The sequence below is a fragment of the Hemiscyllium ocellatum genome, chromosome 45 (assembly GCF_020745735.1).
Source record: "Hemiscyllium ocellatum isolate sHemOce1 chromosome 45, sHemOce1.pat.X.cur, whole genome shotgun sequence".
NCBI lineage: Eukaryota > Metazoa > Chordata > Chondrichthyes > Orectolobiformes > Hemiscylliidae > Hemiscyllium > Hemiscyllium ocellatum.
The window spans coordinates 604,974-624,325 of record NC_083445.1 but is presented as its reverse complement, the minus strand read 5'-3'; the positions used below and the strand labels follow the sequence as shown (position 1 = coordinate 624,325).

Below are 19,352 nucleotides of genomic sequence, written 5' to 3'. Positions count from 1 at the left end.
TCTGTTGTGTTCTGTCCAGCGTCCCATGCGTATATTTGTGAATGATGATCGCCATGTGATGGCAAAACATGCTGCCATCTACCCAACTCAAGAAGAACTGGAAGCAGTACAAAACATGGTGTCACACACAGAGAGGGCATTGAAAGCAGTTTCAGACTGGTTGGACGAGCAAGAGAAGGCTAGTGTTAAAACAGAGGTTACTGAAGTTACTGAAGCACCGACCACTGAAGGAGAAAATAAGGAGGGGTAAGTAGGATTAATATTGTAGTAAAATGGGAGGGGAATGAATAACTTGCTTTGTCAAATATTCTGGGAATTGTATGAAATAGATTAGTAAATTGGAGGATGATCAGTGTTTATGCTAAGATCATAGGAAATAGGAACAGAAGTGGGTCAGTTGCCCTGTTGAGCCTGCTCTACTATTTATTAAGATCATGACTGATCTGCTTGCACTCTATCTTGAATATATTTACGTGACCCAGCACCAACTACTGTCTCTAATTTCTAAAAACTAGCCATTACAAAATAAATTTTTCTACATTTCTAACTTTAAACAAGAGACTTCTTTATTTTTAAATTGTACCTCGATTTCTAGAGTTTCATCCATGACTCAAAATCCTATGTTTCAGGAAGCTCACCTATTGTTCTTATAAATTCCAGAATGTATAAACCATTCTGTCCAACTTTTCCTCGCAAGACAACTCGATGATAAGAATCAACTTAGTGCGCCTTTGCTTAATTGCTTTAAATGGAAGTATATCCCTAAGTGCAGAGACCAAAATTTTATACTACGTCTCCCTTTCAGTAAACAAATATTCTTCTTGCCGCCTTAACCATTTGCTATACCTGCTTATTAACTTTGTGATTTAATATGAAAGGTCACCCATGTGCCTCTGTACCACAATGTTCTGCAGTTTCTCCATTTAAATAATATGCTTTTCTGTTTTTCCTGCCAAAGTGGGCATGTTCACATTTTCTAGTCATCTGCCAGATTTTTGCCCACTTAAGCTATTTCTTTGAAGACCCTTTGTATCCCTCAATTTGTAAGTTAGCTAATTTGGCAATAGTACAATTGATTCCTTCAACCAAGTCAAGATTGTCAAGACTGTTCTGAAGGAGGGTCACTGGACCGAAATGTTAACTCTGATTTCTCGCCATTGATGCTCTCAGATCTACTGAGTTTTTCCAGTAATGTCTCGTTTTGTTAACAATTGTCATAATTTGGGGATCCAACATTGATGTGTGGTGCTCCATTCATTACAATATGGCATCTTGTAAATTATTAATTAATCTCAGCTGTTAGTTTCCTGTTAGCTAGCTAATCCAACTAATTCTTCACCCATGCTAATACACCAAACCCAACAGCAGTTGTATGCATACTATCAATTTCCTTTTTGGAAGTCTAAGCAGATCCACTAGTTCCCCTTATGTCTACCCTATTTATGTGCTCAAAATAGTTCTAATAAATTTGTAAAATGCTACAGGTGTATCTCTTCTGATTTGTCAGCCCAGTCTGCATTCGCACAAAGCAAAAGGATCATTAAAATCATGAGGATTGCAGCACTAACAAAACAACGGAAATTGTTCCCTCGACTGAAGTGACGATTACTTTATCTAAAATAGCTGCTTTTCAACTGATGGTGTTGCGTATTGCTTTTTTAACATGTTTAAACACTCTCATGCTGATCCTGATGTTTTCTCCAATGATCAGACAAATTCTCCTACCCAGCAAAGGCCTGGTCCTGAGGCTGTTGGATTATGGAGGTGCAATCTGTATTTCCTTTTCATAAAACTATGTTGATGCTACATTAATGTATCGTACTGGCTTACAGTTTCCTACTTTCTGACTCTCTCACTTCTTGAATTATGTTTCCAGTTTTCTAATCTGTATTCCTACCTATCCCTGATTTGCCATCCTCTAATTTTGTTTTCTTCTGCGGAGTCATTGAATATTTTTAAGACAAAGGGATAGATTCTTGTTAGACTATGGAGTCAAAGGTTATCACAAGCTAGGTTAAATGTAAATTTGGAATGCCAACAGATTAACCATGATCATCTTGAATAGTGAGCAAGCTGGAGGACTGAGGTGCCTGCTTCTGCTAATTCATATGTAATGGGATATATGTTTGAGAGTTGTGGAATATCTCCTTCCGTATCAACAGCTGCTTCTCTCCATTCTACACTTTTACCCTGTTTTCCCAGTCCACCTCACCCGATTTTTTTTGTCTTACATTTTTAGAGCCACATTTAGCTGGGGATTCACTCCCAGCTGAATGAGATTTGTCATTATTATATCACTCTTTGCGAAGTACCCTTCTTATGAGGCCACTTATTAATCTTGTTGCATTACATATTACCAGGTCAGAAATTGGCTTGATTCACTCAGATCCAGAACACGATGATCTAAAAATACCTTATACTCTACGAGTTCATTCTCTTGCAAATTTGATCTGTCCAGTCTCTAAGTACCCTTGATCATTGCAGTTTCTTTCATAACCAGTCTAAATATTTCTTGATTTTATTTCTTTGTGCAAATTATTCAAAGTATAGAATATAGAAAGGCCTAGTCTGCTTTTTGATGGGGCTGTCCTGACTTCTGTTTGTTTGCAGCTGGATGTTCTATTTACAATCCTTCAGTGTATCGCAGCAGCCTCTGTTACTACAGAGGGTTTCAAAGATTGTGTTAAGAGCCAGTTCCAGTTGTATCTTTATCTGATCCAATATTACTACTTTTTTTTAAATGCAACATTGTAGTTATTTTGTAATCAACCTATTCAGAAATATTATTACACACTTCTGGAATGGGTGAGTCTTGAATCCAGACCTCCTGGTGCAGAGGTAGGGACAGTACTGCTGAACCAAAAACTGCAACATGATAAACTTGCTTTTTCTCTGGTAGGTTGGAGCATAAAGTATTCATTTTAACTACTAACCCCAAAACTCTAGAACAGGAAGCAAACTCAAGAGAATAATTAATCTGAATAGGGTTAAACAATTCACTCAAACGGTCCTTTTTAAAGTTGTCGCATTCTTTCAGGCAGCATGGTGGCTCGATGGTTGGCACTGCTGCCTCACATGCCAGCATCCAGGGTTCAATTCCAGTCTCAGAAGTGGCTATCTGTATGGAGCTTATCTGTTAACCCTCTTGTGTGTATGGGTTTCTACTGGGTGCTCCACTTCTCCGACAGTCCAAAATGTGTTGGTTAGGTGGGATGGCCTTGCTAAATTACCCTGTAGTGTCTGCAGATGTGCAGAGGAGGTGGTTTAGCCATGGTAAAAATATCAGGGATAGGGTGGTAGGCTCGGTCTCGGTGGGATGCTGAATGGGCGGTCAGAGCAGACTCGATGGGCTGAATAACCTCTTTCAACACTATGGGATTCTATGATTCTAAGTACATCACATTTAGACCTGTAACAATACATTTAATTTAGTCGCAAATTTGAACCTTAGGCTGTCAAATTATGCTTTTGAGTAACTTTGCTATCTTTGGTGAAATGCTACTTCTAACAAACGCTAAAATATTTGTAGCTTGATGTGTATGCATTGCAGATAAGCTTTCTGAATATTTTTTGAAAGAGGGAAGAAAAATTGAGGTTGGAATTGCTGAAAAGCTATCGGTTGGGTGCAATAATAAATTGAAATTGTTCCAGTACTGTGTTGCTTCGATAGCACCATCAGTTACATACATTTCTATAGTGACATGACATTTTTCTTTTTCCTTCACAGAACAGAAGACCATGACAACTTTACCATGTATGCCATTTTTTAAACTCTTTCTGTACTGATAGATTATTTACAAAAACAAAAGCACTTTTATGACAAATATTAGCTTGCTTTTAATTTAATAAATCAGTAATGATGTTACAGCCACTGTTAACAATTATAAATTTTGGAATACACCGTCATTTGATCCACTATTTTCTATTGTCTTTTAAAGGAAAAGGCTGGCTAATTGTTTTCTGCTCAGAATTCTTTTTAATGTATTCTGTATTTTTAATTCAAATTGCCTTTGCTTATCCCTAAGCCATTTAATGTGGATTTGTCTTTCAAATGAGACCTGAAATAGAAGTCCTGTCTGCTCCCTCATTTGGACATAAATGATTCATGATGGTATTTCAAAGAAAAACATGGGAATTATTGCTTATGTCCTTCCCTGTTAATCAGAAATGCTATTGTAAATGTATAAAAATTTTAACATATTTGAATCTTGTCACAATTGAGTATTTGCGTACTGTTCAATTAAATTATTAGGTTGGCTTCTGTTTTAGGTGGTTTGACAGTGCTCTAGGTTATTTTGAAAGTAATTTACCTTCTCATCAGTATGAATTTGGATGTTCCAGTTTGACATCCCTCAAAATAATTGATTGTATCACTTGCTGGTATCTGTTTACAAATATGGCGTGATTCCCAGTAATGGAAACCTAAGTATGAATGTCAGAATCATAGTACATTTTCTTGGGTGAAAGTGACAATGCCAAGTATTTTTCTTTCTTTTTCTCTTTATGGTCACAAAGTAAAGTATATCATTTTGAGTGCAACAGTTATTGTTGGGCCCTGTCAGAGTTTTTATTGAGAGAATGCTGTATATTTAAATAATGGTTCAGTGATGGACAATTTTATCCCCTTCCCATAATAGGGAACAGAAGTCTACAGAGCAGAATGCCAGCCGAACCTTGCGGGGAGTGATGCGTGTTGGGTTGGTTGCCAAAGGTCTCCTTTTGAAGGGAGATCTTGACCTTGAACTTGTACTGCTGTGCAGGGACAAGCCTACTAAGTCACTGTTGACAAAGGTCAAAGACAATCTGGCTGTACAATTTGCGGTAAGAAATAGGGTTTTTTTTCACAAAGTTTAAAATGTAGGCGCTTGCCTTCTGTAAAGTCAAAATAAACTTGACTATACATTCTGGAGTATAAAAGAAAATTCGGAATGTGGATGATGGTTCTAGTTGAAGGGATTGAAACAATCCTTGGGCTTTGATTGTGAGACCAATTATGTGATAATAAGAAAGGCAATATTAGACTAGCCTGCAACTGGCCTTTAATAGTTTTGAGATTGTGAAGAGAAGAAATAGAGACTGAGAATTAGTATGTATGATTTATTTTTCTTTCAATTTTATTTATATAGACTATTACTGAGGAAAAGTATGAAATAAATCCTTCAATTAAAGATGCAGCCATTATTATAAAGAATGATAAAGAGGAACCATTGACCCTGAAGATCAAGTTGACTTCACCTCTGGTGCGAGAAGAACTTGAGAAGCAGGCTGCTGGAGGTAGGATGGGTTGTAGGTGGCAAACTCCAACCCGCAGCTTATCATGTTTATTGGGCCGTCAATATAGCTTGTTCTTTGGGTCATGTCCTTTGAGGTTAAAGCTGCAATATATTATAATAAGACAGGAATGACTATATGATCCAGTTCATTGCAGCTTCTCTGGAGCTTAATTTTGAGTGCAATGTAGACAGCAAAAGTTTTCCTTTTTCTCAAGTGGGAAAGTTGGTTGAATCTAATTTCAAGTCAAAACCTAGAAGGAATTTTCTTTTTTTAACTGCTCCTGATTGGACACTCTCCCAAGTTCCTTCATGCACATATGAGAAGAGATCTAACCTTCGCTCAAGAATGAATTGACAATACTAATGCTGTTAAAAATATATTCTTGTCTGGAGTAGTTTCTCTCTAAAATGAGGGGCAGACTAGGCAAGCTTACTAAGTGTTGAATTCTCAAACAGACTGAGACTATGATATGATCATAGAGGCTGAAACTAGAACATTACCTTGCAGATGCTGTATTCAGTCTGGTTGCTCAAATTATATTTTCAATGATACTCACTTTTATTGGTCAAGTGAGATCTCTAACTTGGCATTTAACTGGATTTGAGGGTATGCTGATGAGCATATAAATAATATTCCATGTTCTTGCGCTGTTAGTAATCAATAGAATTATATGAACAGTGTGTGCAGTTCTCTTATGCTCCTCTCCTCTTGATGTTTGTTCTAACTATTCTGTTCAAACCTGGGTCCTTTGTCTGTTGTGTAAAATTAATCACTAAGTTGACACTTATGGGTTCATATGTTTCGTCTGATTTCATTCCTCCATTGGGCCTACGGGTGGAAGTTATTTGTTAGATAAGTGTAAAGGTAAAGTCACCATTGTTCTACCAGGCCATAGGCAGCTCTTATTCAAGAGACATGACTCGTGGTGGTTTAATTTGAGGTTCACCACACCTCAGGCAAAGGAAGAGTGAGAAGGAGGATCCTTCATGATAACCTCCAGCTGGTATGAGAATTGAACTCTTTGCTATTGGTGTTACTATGCATTGTAACTAGCTGCCCAACATCAGACAAAAGGAGCCAACTCTTTGAACCAAGTTTTGATTAGAATACAGGAGCATAAGAGATATGCACAAATCCTTCATGTAATTCTATTGACCACTAACAGCACAAGAGCATGTAATAATATTTATATGCACGTCTGCATATCCTCAACTCCAGTTGAAGGCCAAGTTAGGAACCTCACTTGACCAATAAATGGGAGTGATCTTGAAAATACCATTTTTGAACTTGGATTACAGCATCTTAAAGGTAATGCTCCAGTTTCAGCCTTGAATGTCTCATAATCTCAGCCTGTTTGAGAAGTCAACACAACAGAGATGTCTAATAGATCAATTTTATCCAGTTTTTTTGTTTAAAGAGAAATACTGGGTTTGATAGCACTAGTATTGTCAATTTATTCTTGGTTGAAGGTTAGTTGTGCACTGTTACTGTGCATGAGACACTAACCTGTTAGAACTTTGGGATATAATTTGTGACTCAGTGACATGACTTAAAACCAATATATACCTGAGTATCTTGAGATTTGTTATGGAGAATGAAGTGTAAAATTTGATATGGGTGGACATATTTCCAATAGACACTCAAAGTGGAGGGGATGTTACATCTATTGGTGCAGAGCCAAGTAAGGACCTGGGTCATACAATAATTTCCCATTTGATACACTCCATTAAATGGGTTTCATTTTAGACTGGCTTTCCTGTTGGTGAAGACTTTCAAATTAGTCTACCAAACATGCCCTCAGTACTTGGTTTTGTGTATTTGGTAAGCCTCAAGGGCCTGCTGCTGTTATCCCTGAGTTTTCTGGATGGGACAGGATCTACTTCCAGAACTCTGCCAGTGTGACTGAATCTTACTGTTCCTGTTCTACTGGGTAGGTGCCAGGCTTGCAGCCTTTATGGGGCCCAATTGTGAATGATCTAGTAAAGATAACAGGACTTTAGACCTGGCATTTCTCCATTACCACCTCTGAATTGGTGTTGGGGTTGAGGGAGAGACAGGGATTGTCGACTATTTCCTACTTTGCACTTTGACTTTGCACTTTGACTTTGCTGTGTTATCAAGAAATGCAGTCAGGTCAGCAACAGAACTCAATCTTGTTATTGTTCTGGGTTTCTTTTATTATCAGTTAGCATCCTCTCATTTCCTGTTTCGCAGGAACACGTTAAAAGATGTGCTGAATGAGGAATTACTGTATTGGTGAATTTGTTTTTAGCTCCATGAAATTGCATTGCAACAGCTGTTGTAATAATATAGTCTTAATGATTAACAGAGCCTCAAAATTCATTGAAAATCTTTTTGGTTGATTAGCCTAGTTCTGCAACATTGATTGGAAAGGGTATCAATCATTCTGTTTTGCAGCCTGAAAATATCCTATTTAGTATTAAGGTTCATAGATATTAGGCTATTGTCATTGGATCATCTTTATCTATCCCATTAAAATGGTGTTCTGATACTGGGATATCTCCACACGGCTGTATATGGCAGCCATGGTCTGTAGTATATTGCAGCTTTATATCCTGGAACTGCTTGACATGTTATCTTTGCAATTGTAGCCTTTTGGTGGTCCAATACACAGTAAATGTTTGTGCTATTTTAAATCTAGCTGTAATGAAATGACTCCAGGCTTCTAAACAAATACCCTAGAAGAATTAAAGCTAAGTTGAGAATTGTCCTTGACTATGCATGTGTTCAAGTTGTTCAAAGCCACTGGTCTATATGCAAGTGTTTGCATTGCAGCAAAAATGACCATTTTTTAGGCCTTTTTCAAATGTTACTTCTTTTCTTTGGAAAAAGGCTACCTGATAACATAGCTGGCAGATGTTTAAATAAAGCTTGGCTCTTCATGCTCTGATTTAAATACATTTTATCCATTTTGAGTTGTTGGTATTGTGACGTGTCATGTAATCTTTACGCTGTGCGGAGCCTCAATTCAGTGACCACTTGCGTTTGAAATATTCCATTCTTCCATTACAGTGTGAGTATTTTTCATCCAGAAGGCTGCTGGTTAGGTATATTCAGAAACTTGGATTACAAAGTGAGACTTGTTTCCAGGTGACAGAAATTGAAATAAAAACCATGATTAAGCACTTAATAAGAAGTAAATGAGCTTGAAAGCTCTCATTGCTCACAGACCCTGACTGGTAATTATCATTAGACTTTGGGTCCTTATTTCAAATAATGGAGATTCATTGTGCTTTGAATCATGGCTGCCTTCTACTTTCATTATGTCTGAGAAATGACTAGACATTTTTTTTTCTATTTTTCCAGTGCTTTTGCAAACTAGAGGAAACTAGTCTAGAATGTAGATACTGCATTCCATAGTATTCCAGGAGCTGAGTGACTTAGTGAGTCAAACTCTGGGCTTTCTGCTCTATGGCTTAGGTTCAATAGGTTTGATGTTGTATAAACCAAAATGAGAGGGTCTTAGCAAACTAAACAGCAATTCCTTGTGAGGAAAGGCCTTCCGATTCTTGACCAATTTGGCATTAGAGGTCAAGCGCTTACTTGTCCAAAACCATTGACAGGCCTTTCCTTGAGTAAGCAGTTTAAAAGTGCTATTTGTAAATAAACTCTTAATTGCTTTTCATTCATGTGCTATTTAACCTGAGAAATTTTGAAACAGTCATATTTAGTGCATGGAAAATGTTGGAAACTTCTTTGCAAGGAGTTCAGGAGGCCATCACATACAATATAAATTTGTTTTACATGTAGGCAAAGTTTTTTAATATCTCTGTTAACTGAACTTTCAACTTCTTTGGCATATGGTTTATAACCCAGACAGCATACTTCACAGTTTAAGAATTCTTGTTATCCTGCAGTCATGCAATTCATTTTATGTATTATAGCTGAGGATTCCATGCACACAGCTTGTGTCAAGATGTTGGTCTCACTGTAGTAACTGTATCCATGGGAAAGGTTAGTCAGAAGCTGTCATTCAGGAAATGGAGTTGCAGGCTATTATATTTTCCATTGCTACCATTATTTTTACATCTAATAATCTTGTTCCATAGTTTTAAATTCACTTAAAACTTCTAGAGAATTGCAAAGGGTTGCATAAGCCAACAAATTAAATATGCTCCTGACTCATGTCCCTTTTGTATTATGTATTGCTGTCACCTGCTTCTTGACAGATAACTTAACCCAGGACACATTTTGAGCATGATCTAAAACTTGCCTGATTTTGTGGCTCAGTTCATTATAGTTACCAAGCTAGTCTGAGGCTATAGTTGGTCTGGCCAAATATTCAACAATCTCTGCTTAGCAAATCTTCATAACTGTTAGCACTGATTTCCTATTTGGGTAATACGTTGTCAATTTATTGATGGTTTTTGGGTTTATTAGTTAGAAACATCCATGGCAAACTGATCAGTTTGAAATTCTGGTCAGTAGTGGACCACCAGATCATTTCAGTTTTGCTGCAGTGCAGACGCCACCAAGTTTTGAATATGCAGTGGGAGACTGAGCAGTTTAATAATAGAACTATATCTCATTTGATATTGAATGCCTGTGCAATACTAGTTAAACTTGAGATATTGGTCTTCATCTGAACAACCAACAGCTTAAGCATACACAACTGCTTTGTGCAGACTCCGTCTGTTTAACAGTTTCCCACTGTATATAAAATTATTAATGGTGTTTTTGATCTTTTTGATATTGCCTGTGGATTTACTATTTGATCACGTCTACCAAGCCTTCTAGTTTGTCAATTCTTTTAGGGACGCTGGACCTTTGACCAACTGGACGCTCTCTGTCATGGGGGCCTGGGCAGTCGACCCTCGTGGGCAGAGGGGGTTTCCCCCGGACAGAGCCCTAAGCCTACTTGATAGTTTCCTTTCTTTAATTCCTAGTGTAGTTAATTTAAACACATTGCAATGTTAGGTAATATGTTTCTTCATAATTAGTACAACACTGTGCCCCACATTACCACCAGTGCAATGCATTTAGACAACAACTCATATAGTTTAGCATATAAAACTGATACATATTGCATACTCAATAGTGCAAACACTACACTTCAGGCTCTGTCTACTCATTTGGTGCTCAGGTGTAGACTAGTGTTCTCTCTGTTTAGCTACAAGACAAAGTAGATTCATTAGAGATGTTGAGGGTGCTCACTACAACTTGACTTTGGTGCGGAGCCCTGTTTGCCCAATAGGATGCTGCCGCTCCCCGCCGCATGACAGAAACCCCTTGGTCAAACTGCCTGTCTTCTTATTCCACTCCATCAATAGAAACAGTAACGATGAGTGAGCCTGCGGATGTATTGGACAGGCAGAAATGCCTAACCGCCTTGGCGTCCCTGCGACACGCCAAATGGTTCCAGGTTTGGATCTTGTTCTTACATTATTGTCTAAAGTAGAACATTTTTTATTAAAATTATTGATTCTGTTCAGTTTTTAAATTGCGTGTGTTGAATTGATATTGGAATTATAAATTTGTGTGTGCAACACTTAGCTTCTGTCTCTGCGCAGCTGCTAATAAGCACTTAAGTAAATGAGTGTAATCTTAGTAAGCTGGCAGTTTTATTGGGATGGGGGGATTTCAGGGATTTAATGTTAATTTATTTTGTGTATTATTGCATTGTTGCTGCTTTGTGTTAAGAGTAATTTTGCTCTCTTTGAAAATACTAGATTGATATGTAGTTTTTGTTTTAAATGTAAAAACTTTCTTACCCTTGACAAAGTAGCACTGCAGATTTGAAACTTTGTCCTTTTTTGCTGATTTTACTTTCAGGTCACTAATTGAGATAATAACTTTCTACTCAATGGTTTTATAGGCCAGGGCAAATGGGCTGAAGTCATGTGTCATTGTCATCCGAGTTCTGCGGGATTTATGTTCAAGAGTTCCCACCTGGGCACCACTTAAAGGATGGGTATGTGAATTTTTTTTAGTTTATTATCCATGAAATTATTGGACCTGTATATGAGGCTGTCTGGTTCTGTTTCTATGTGTCAGAACATTTTCTTCAGCTGGACTGTTTAATTGTAGTTTGTTGTTTCTGTAGTTGATTTTTCTTTGGTGAGTTGTGCAGCTTGCCGGCCAAACCACCATCCCTAATTTCCGTTGAGTTTTGTGATGTTGCGCACTGGCTCCTTGACAGGTGTAGGTTTCGCCTCTCCCTAAAAAAGTCTCTGGTTTTTCCATTCTTATTTCTAATTTATATATCCTTGCATATTCATAATATACATCTATCCATGATACTATTATGGTATAGGAGTTTGACTCCACTTGGACTGAAATTTGGGGCTGGTGAGGCTCCGATAGGTCTTATTCTTCTGGGTGATAAAATTCTTTAATTCAGAAGATACTGGCAGAAGTGCCTTGCTGAGTTGCTGCAGTATGCTTTAGTCTTCGCTTTTGTTTCATTAGTGGATATGGACATCACATGCTAGGCAAGGATTCATACAAGTTATGAGCAGGCTATTCAAACACTCATGATTGCTCTGCCATTCAGTAAGATGATGGCTGATCTGGTTATAATCTTAAATATGTATTCCTGCCTACCCCATTAAATCATTTGTTTGCATTGCTTAACAAGATTCTATCCACCTTAAAAATGTTGAGGACTGTGCTTCCACCAGCTTTGCAGGAAGAGCATTAAAATGACTCCACATCTTCTAAGAGAAAATAAAAATGGCCTCCTCAGTTGTTGGAGGACTATCAGCCTTAGCTCTATAATGTTAGTACAGGAATTCCTCAACGTAGTGTCTTATGACCAACCATCTGCTGCTGCTTCAAGAAAGGTTGATCTGCTTGAGTTCCAAATTCCATATTCCCAGCCACCCCCAATAGCTTTGATTCCTTTGCTAAACAAGAATCAATCTCCTTTGGTCATATTTAATGCTCTTGATTCCACCTCTTCTGAGGCAGAATGTTCTACGATCGCCCAATCCTGTTAGAGAAAATAAATTCTCATTATTACAGCCTAATGGCATAACAGACCGTAAATTGAACCCCACTATTCTTGGAGTTAACTTTTTCTTCAGCATGCATAGTGCCCCAATTTACCTGACTTTCACTCTAAGGCTCAGAAAAGGCATGGACCACTTTTATGTACTATCCAAGAATTATTATTGATTAGAAGTATTAGACTCCAGCTACAAGTGAGCATGTAACACTTTTGACTGAAACTCTAATCAGCTTCTGAACTCGCCTCACACAAAAGGAAAAAGATTATTGGCAGAGGTAGAAAAACTGAAAAAATTAGTTAAATGTCTTTGCTTCCTGATTTCTGCATTTGAAATTATCCTACTTTGGCTTTGTGTTTAGTTGTCTTTCTCTGGAAGCTTCCACTGGTTAGTAAGTGGGACAGAGAAACTGATATATCAGTTGAAAAGTCACAGATCATATCAAATGCTGCAGGAAAGGTAACTGGTTTTCTTAAAGTTTAAACTGTGGTTTCCACTGCAGAGAACAGGCAGTTTCTGCTAGGGCAAAGAACTGCATACTTCTGGTCTTTGACTCTCAATCTGTGTCTCTGTAACTCATTTCATGTTTCAACCTGCTGAATTTTAGCTGAGAACCAATCAGCTTCACTTGTATTTAAGTCCTGAGTTCCTGATTGTTTGCACATTGCAGGAAACCACAGCCACAAAAAACAGCATTCACAATTGAGATGGAATTTCATGCTATGAAATGATGTAGGTATCAGGGTAAATCTCTTCTTGAAAACAGTTCTTTGTTATTGCAGTCTGCAGTTTTTAAAAACACAAAAGGATATTTGTGTCATCTCTCAATTAAGAGTGACCCCTCATTTTAAAACTGTGCCCTGGGCACCCATACAAGAGAAAACGCATTTTCCACATTCGCTTTGTTAAGACTGCTCAGGATATTCCAACTCAATCAAGTCACCCATAACTCCTACAAGCTAAACTGGATGTCCAGGATAACTGATGGTACGACCTTTACCCAATTTTCTGTGTCTTCACAGTGGTATCCAGGAATTGTGACATGCTTCAGTTTTGTCACATCAGCTGACCTGCTATCATTAACGGGCTTCAGTTATTTTAGTCATTCATTTTGATGGATTTTCTATATTTTAATAGTGCACCAATTTTTGGTCACACCATGTTAAAACTTAAGGATGGAACAGATCTTAACCAATTACCAGACACTCCCCAAGTCCTTCCTCCCTACCTTTTATCTTAGCCTGCTTGGCACACTTTCCTCATTCCTGAAGAAGGGCTCATGGCCGAAACGTCGATTCTCCTTCTCCTTGGATGCTGCCTGACCTGCTGCGCTTTTCCAGCAGCATATTCTCAGCTTATATGTGATTGGCAAGCTTTGGGGAGTCAGGTAATGAGTTGCTGGCTGCAGAATTCCTAGACTTGGACCTGCTCTTGTAGCCACAGTATTTGTGTGGTTGGTTCAGTTCAGAATATGGATGGGTGGTGATTGAGTGATAATACTGTTGAATGTCACGAGGTGATGATTTGCTTTCTCTCTGTTGGAGTTGATCGTTTGCCTGACACTTGCACATGAATGTTAGTTGACACTTGTCATCGCAAATATTGTTCAGGTCCTGTTGCATGTTTGTACTCACTGCTTCAGTCTGAGGAATCATGGACAGCGCTTCAAAATTTTGCTGTCACCATAGCTCATTCCCACTTCTGACCTTTGTGGCAGGAAGGACATTGAAGCAGCTGAATTTAGTTTCCTTTGATTACAAATCACTGCCTGCCATAAACTCTATAACCAGTTCAGTTGAGGCCATGAAGAATACCACTTTGGCTGCGTGTTGAAAGTAAATTATGTTTATACTACGAGTATTATCACCTTCACCCATTTTGCGTTAGCATCCAGACCTATTGAGATATGAGCTGTTGTTGTGCTTTGGTTTGTGAAGAATTCTCATTGAGTGTACACAATTAACATAATGACAACTGAAGTGGCCCATAACAAGGGCCCAACTTTAATCTTCAGTTTTATCTTTAGCCTTTAGAGTTGATATGTGAAAAAGCAATTGGAACTGCCAACAGACCCCTGGGTGCAGGAGAGGCAATGCGAAGAGTCTTAGAATGTCTTGCTTCTGGAATTCTAATGTTAGGTATGTGCCTCATACTTGTTGTTTTTGCCGGAAAGTTAACAAATAATTGTATTTTTTTAACTGTAAACACTTATGCTTTTAGTTTAATTTCTGTCTCTCTGGCCCTTTGCTACAATTGCATGGCACCCACATAAAGTATAACTGTGTGCAACTGCTTGGGGTCAAAACCCTTCTAGCAGTGCTTGCTTTGACAAACCCACAGAGTCCAAGGTAAGTTGGCCAATTTGAGGTGGCAAGGCATATTTGACAGCAAGGTGGTCATCCCTTTAATATAAAGGAGGCACAGCACGTTGGTGTCACTTTGAAGGTCACTAGAACAGAAGACAGTTTTCTTGTATGCTGCATCCCATCTCTGATTCATGTAATTTAAAGAAATGTATTGTATCCTGGGTGATGTCTGTTGGTGCACATTTATGTAGACTGCATATGTGTTTCTATTTTGCTCTGCCAGAATTTGCCACAGTCCTATGTTGTGACATTGGCCAGCTGCCCCAATTGTTCTGCATTGTTTCAAATTGTGGGAAGAGATATGTTGTCTTTGTAAACTCTCTTCTTTTCATCTCTCTGACATTCCAACGTTTTTGCTATAGATGGACCTGGTATCTATGATCCTTGTGAAAAAGAAGCAACGGATGCCATTGGCAGTCTCACCAGACAGCAAAGAGAGGACATAACCCAAAGCAGTCAGGTAAAACATATCATTTTAACTGGCTTGATTCTGTACTTCTGAATTGCATTATATGAATTGTTTTAAATCCTCTTCATTTGCTTTTAGCATGCACTGCGCCTGGCTGCTTTTGGACAATTACACAAAGTTTTGGGAATGGATCCATTGCCTTCCAAACTCCCTAAAAAACCTAAAAATGAAAATCCAGTGGATTATACAGGTAGGAAGTACAAAGTATGCAACCCTTCATTGTCAGTTGTGAATAATTTTGTTGTTACACTGGTGTTACATCTATAAAAACTTGATTTATAGCTCAAATGTAAGATTCCAACTTTTTCTGTTTGGTACTAACTAGTTAACAATCAAACATTTTAAATGATTTCAATTATTTCCTTTTCTATTCAACATTGAAGGTAAGTGTGTTGAAATTAGTGGCAGCCCGCTAGCTGTCATAAGTCATTGATTGGATCCTGGGTTATAGATATTTTTAACTAACTTATTCAGGTATGTTATGACACATCTCTGGAACAGAAGGAACTTGAACCCAGGCCTCCAGCATCACAAGAGCCCTTAGATCAGAATTATAGCTTGATCTTTGTGTGCCAGTGGCACATCATACAGCTCACGTTTTGTGACAGTTTTCCCATTTCTGTTACTTTTCCTCGTCTGTTTTATGCCAAATGATATTTATCCTGAATGGTAAGACTTCCCTTTCCTGTTGTTCTATTTTGTATTCTGACATAGCTTCTTCAGAAATGTCTGTGCTCACAGTTGGAGCTGAAATCATGCAATCCCATCTTATTCCACTGACTGTAGTAAATTACAGGTTGCGGTTTTGAAATCTGGACAATGACGAGCATAGTTATTTTTGTCATCTACAACACATCCCACATCATTGTACATCACAATATGTATACTATCTGCCCCACCAGGACTGTGATCTTATGGAAATATGCGTGTTAACTATTTTTTTTGGGGGGGAGGGGGGGGTGTGGGGTGTGAGGTGGAGAGGGAGCCAAGGGAAGAGTCTGGGAAATGCCCACTACCACCACCATCCTCAGAACTCATTCAGGCAATCTCTGATTAATTCTATGCAGTACTTTTGTCTTCCCCATGTGATACAAAGGCTATTGAACCTTTAAGCACTCTGTAACAAGAACACAGACTCTGTATTTAGACCTCTTGTTATCTTTTATTACTTGTGGATGTAATATGCATTTGAATCTGATCAATTTTTCAGTTCAAATTCCTCCAAGTGCATTTAGCACACCAGTAAAGCGGCCAATAGATGAAGACTCTGGTGAGGACAAGTCTCCAAATAAGAAGAAGAAGAAAACTCAGAAAAAAGGCAAGTTGATGATGATTAGCTTCCTGTAGACATGATGGATGGACAAATCAATGTATTGCTTTAATTGTATTGCATGGAATTTTCAAATTTCAAGGGCAGCTAGGGACAGGCAATAAATACTAGCCAGCCAGCAACTCCCACATCCCATAAATTTAAAAATTTTAAAGTTTCACCATGGGTCAAGGCATCTTGTGTACATAAAACTTACTGAAATATTATTGTCATCACTCATCATGAGTGAAAGAGGATAGACTCATTCTATTTCCACTCCTGTCTAATGGAGAAATTTTAACAGAAAGTAATTTTTAATGTTCCACAGAAAACATATTGATATCCATTCCTCTGTTGTAAGGAAGAAGATACTGCGCGCACACTATTATAGCTGCACAGGTCTCCAAAAAAACAAGGGTAGTTGTTTACTTACTTAGATAATGGATGCTGGCAGTTGTCATACCTTTTTTTGTGTGATGGTCTATACATGTAAACTTTGCTTGATGTTTTCAAGCTTCTTAATTTGGAATGTGGCCACTGCAATTAAGTCAATTAAGCCATTATCTGTGAGCTACATTCGTAGTCAATGTTGGTCATGAGAATGTGATGTTCGACTTGAACCCTGGTTGTCTTTCTATTCCCTGGCCAAGATTAAAGGTTAATTATACCATCCTCCATGTCATGCTGTGTGGGTTCGGATAAATTGGCGTAGAGCCCAGGTTTAACATAATGTCCAAGAGTGCTCCCTTCAGGAATTATTTTGTAAACAGTATATTGGAATTGTTTGTAAACTTTGATTTATGTTGTAAACTGTATTTGTGACTCACAACAGCTGAGGAAAAAGTTGAACCTGCTCAAGCAATGAATGCATTGATGAGGCTCAATCAACTGCGACCCGGTCTTCAATACAAATTAATCTCCCAGACGGGCCCCGTCCATGCTCCTGTATTTACTATGTCTGTGGAAGTTGATGGGAAAAGCTATGAAGCATCAGGGCCATCTAAAAAAACTGCAAAGCTACATGTAGCAGTCAAGGTATGTATTGTTGTGTTCTGAGAACCATAAAGTAGACATTATGGGATTGCAGAGAATTTATTGTATTATTGTGGTTCTGTTCGCCGAGCTGGGAATTTGTGTTGCAGACGTTTCGTCCCCTGTCTAAGTGACATCCTCAGTGCTTGGGAGCCTCCTGTGAAGTGCTTCTGTGATCTTTTCTCCGGCATTTGTAGTGGTTTGAATCTGCCGCTTCTGGTTGTCAGTTCCAGCTGTCCGCTGCAGTGGCCGGTATGTTGGGTCCAGGTCGATGTGCTTATTGATTGAATCTGTGGATGAGTGCCATGCCTCTAGGAATTCCCTGGATGTTCTCTGGCTTGTCCTATAATAGTAGTGTTGTCCCAGTCAAACTCATGTTGCTTGTCATCTGCGTGTGTGGCTACTAAGCTAGTCCTTTGGGTTGCAGCATGTCCTCATTCCGTTGTCTTTCCCAACCCAAAGGACTAGCCACGTTACCATACCTCAAGAGCATTTCCGAACTGACAGTCAGACTACTGCGACCACTAGGACTCATAACAGCACACAAAAACCAACAGCCACTCTCAGACAACAACTCACTAGAACAAAGGACCCAATACCCAGCATGAGCAAAACCAAACCAAACCAACAAAATTCCATGCAAGGACTGCACAAAACACTACATAGGACAAACAGGAAGACAGCTAACGATCTGCATACATGAACACCAACTAGCCACGAAACGACACAACAAGCTATCCTTAGTAGCCACACACGCAGATGACAAGCAACATGAATTCGACTGGGACAACACTACTATTATAGGACAAGCCAGAGAACAGCCAGGGAATTCCTAGAGGCATGGCACTAATCCACCGATTCAATCAATAAGCACATCGACCTGGAACCAATATACCGACCACCGCAGCGGACAGCTGGAACTGTCAACCGGAAGCGGCAGATTCAAACCACTACAAATGTTGGAGCAAAGATCACAGAAGCGCTTCACAGGAGGCTCCCAAGCACTGAGGACGTCACCTAGACAGGACGAAACGTCTGCAACACAAATTCCCAACTCGGCGAACAGAACCACAACTACGAGCACCTGAGCTACAAATCTTCTCACAAACTTTGAACTTATTGTATTCTTTGGGATTGCAGAATGAACGGGTTAAGAAAATGCTGTTATATTAGCTGTATAAAGTAAGCAAATTTCTTTGGAAAGCCGTGAACAGCAAAGTTTTGAGGAAAAAAATGGAGTTTATTGCTTTAACTGTTGTGCAAGTAGACCTGAAAAAACCCAATGGATCTATTTTGTTGTTGAGTACACACCCAGAAGCTATTTCCAATACACTCCTGCTGTCAGAGTTGTACCAGTATGAGAGGTGGACACTGATCTTTCTGAAGTTTGCAAGGATAGACTGAGAGATTGTAATGTAAGAGCCAAAATTTGGAGTGGAAAACTGCCCTTTCTGTACCTATCGGAGTGAGGTTGATTTGGAGGGTGGGGGACAGGGGAAACCTGATAAAGTTTCAAATATCAAGATTCCTAACCATTTACTCATTTGAATCTGAAATCTGATGTGAAGGTTCTTATCATTCTCATACTCATATCTTATCAACAAGAAACTGAAAAAACTGCGAGAAAATCTTGCTCTATCCTTTTTAATTTGGATTTTGATCTCCGGGTTTTCTCTAGTTTTTTACTCGATTGCTGTGCAGTGCTATGTCATGGAGATCTCTGCCTTTTTTGTGTAAATGGGATTAAGCAACATATATGTGTATAGAATGGTAGCTTAGATGATGATCAATTTGCCATGTTTCTGAAGAATACGTTTGCCTATAGTTAATGTTTTTGAGTTTATTGAAAAATCTGGTGAAAGTCTGTTTTGTTCCACTTAACACAAATTAAGCAATTAATTCATTTTTGGTGATCAAATAAAACAATTATAACT

The 19,352-nt window shown here is 38.6% G+C and overlaps 1 protein-coding gene across 4 annotated transcripts in view; it reads left to right on the top strand.

Moving 5' to 3' along the window:
• The window catches only part of LOC132835955 (interleukin enhancer-binding factor 3-like), a 46,179-nt gene that overhangs the window by 9,272 nt on the left and 17,555 nt on the right, over positions 1-19,352 (top strand). For all 4 annotated transcript variants that reach the window (XM_060855107.1, XM_060855109.1, XM_060855108.1 and 1 more), the window contains exons 3-13: positions 20-246; positions 3,728-3,754; positions 4,638-4,821; positions 5,127-5,274; positions 10,566-10,657; positions 11,111-11,206; positions 14,269-14,380; positions 14,971-15,068; positions 15,156-15,267; positions 16,288-16,395; positions 17,219-17,421. In XM_060855107.1, coding sequence (XP_060711090.1) covers positions 20-246; positions 3,728-3,754; positions 4,638-4,821; positions 5,127-5,274; positions 10,566-10,657; positions 11,111-11,206; positions 14,269-14,380; positions 14,971-15,068; positions 15,156-15,267; positions 16,288-16,395; positions 17,219-17,421 — 1,407 coding nt within the window. The remainder of the gene's footprint in view (positions 1-19; positions 247-3,727; positions 3,755-4,637; positions 4,822-5,126; positions 5,275-10,565; positions 10,658-11,110; positions 11,207-14,268; positions 14,381-14,970; positions 15,069-15,155; positions 15,268-16,287; positions 16,396-17,218; positions 17,422-19,352) is intronic.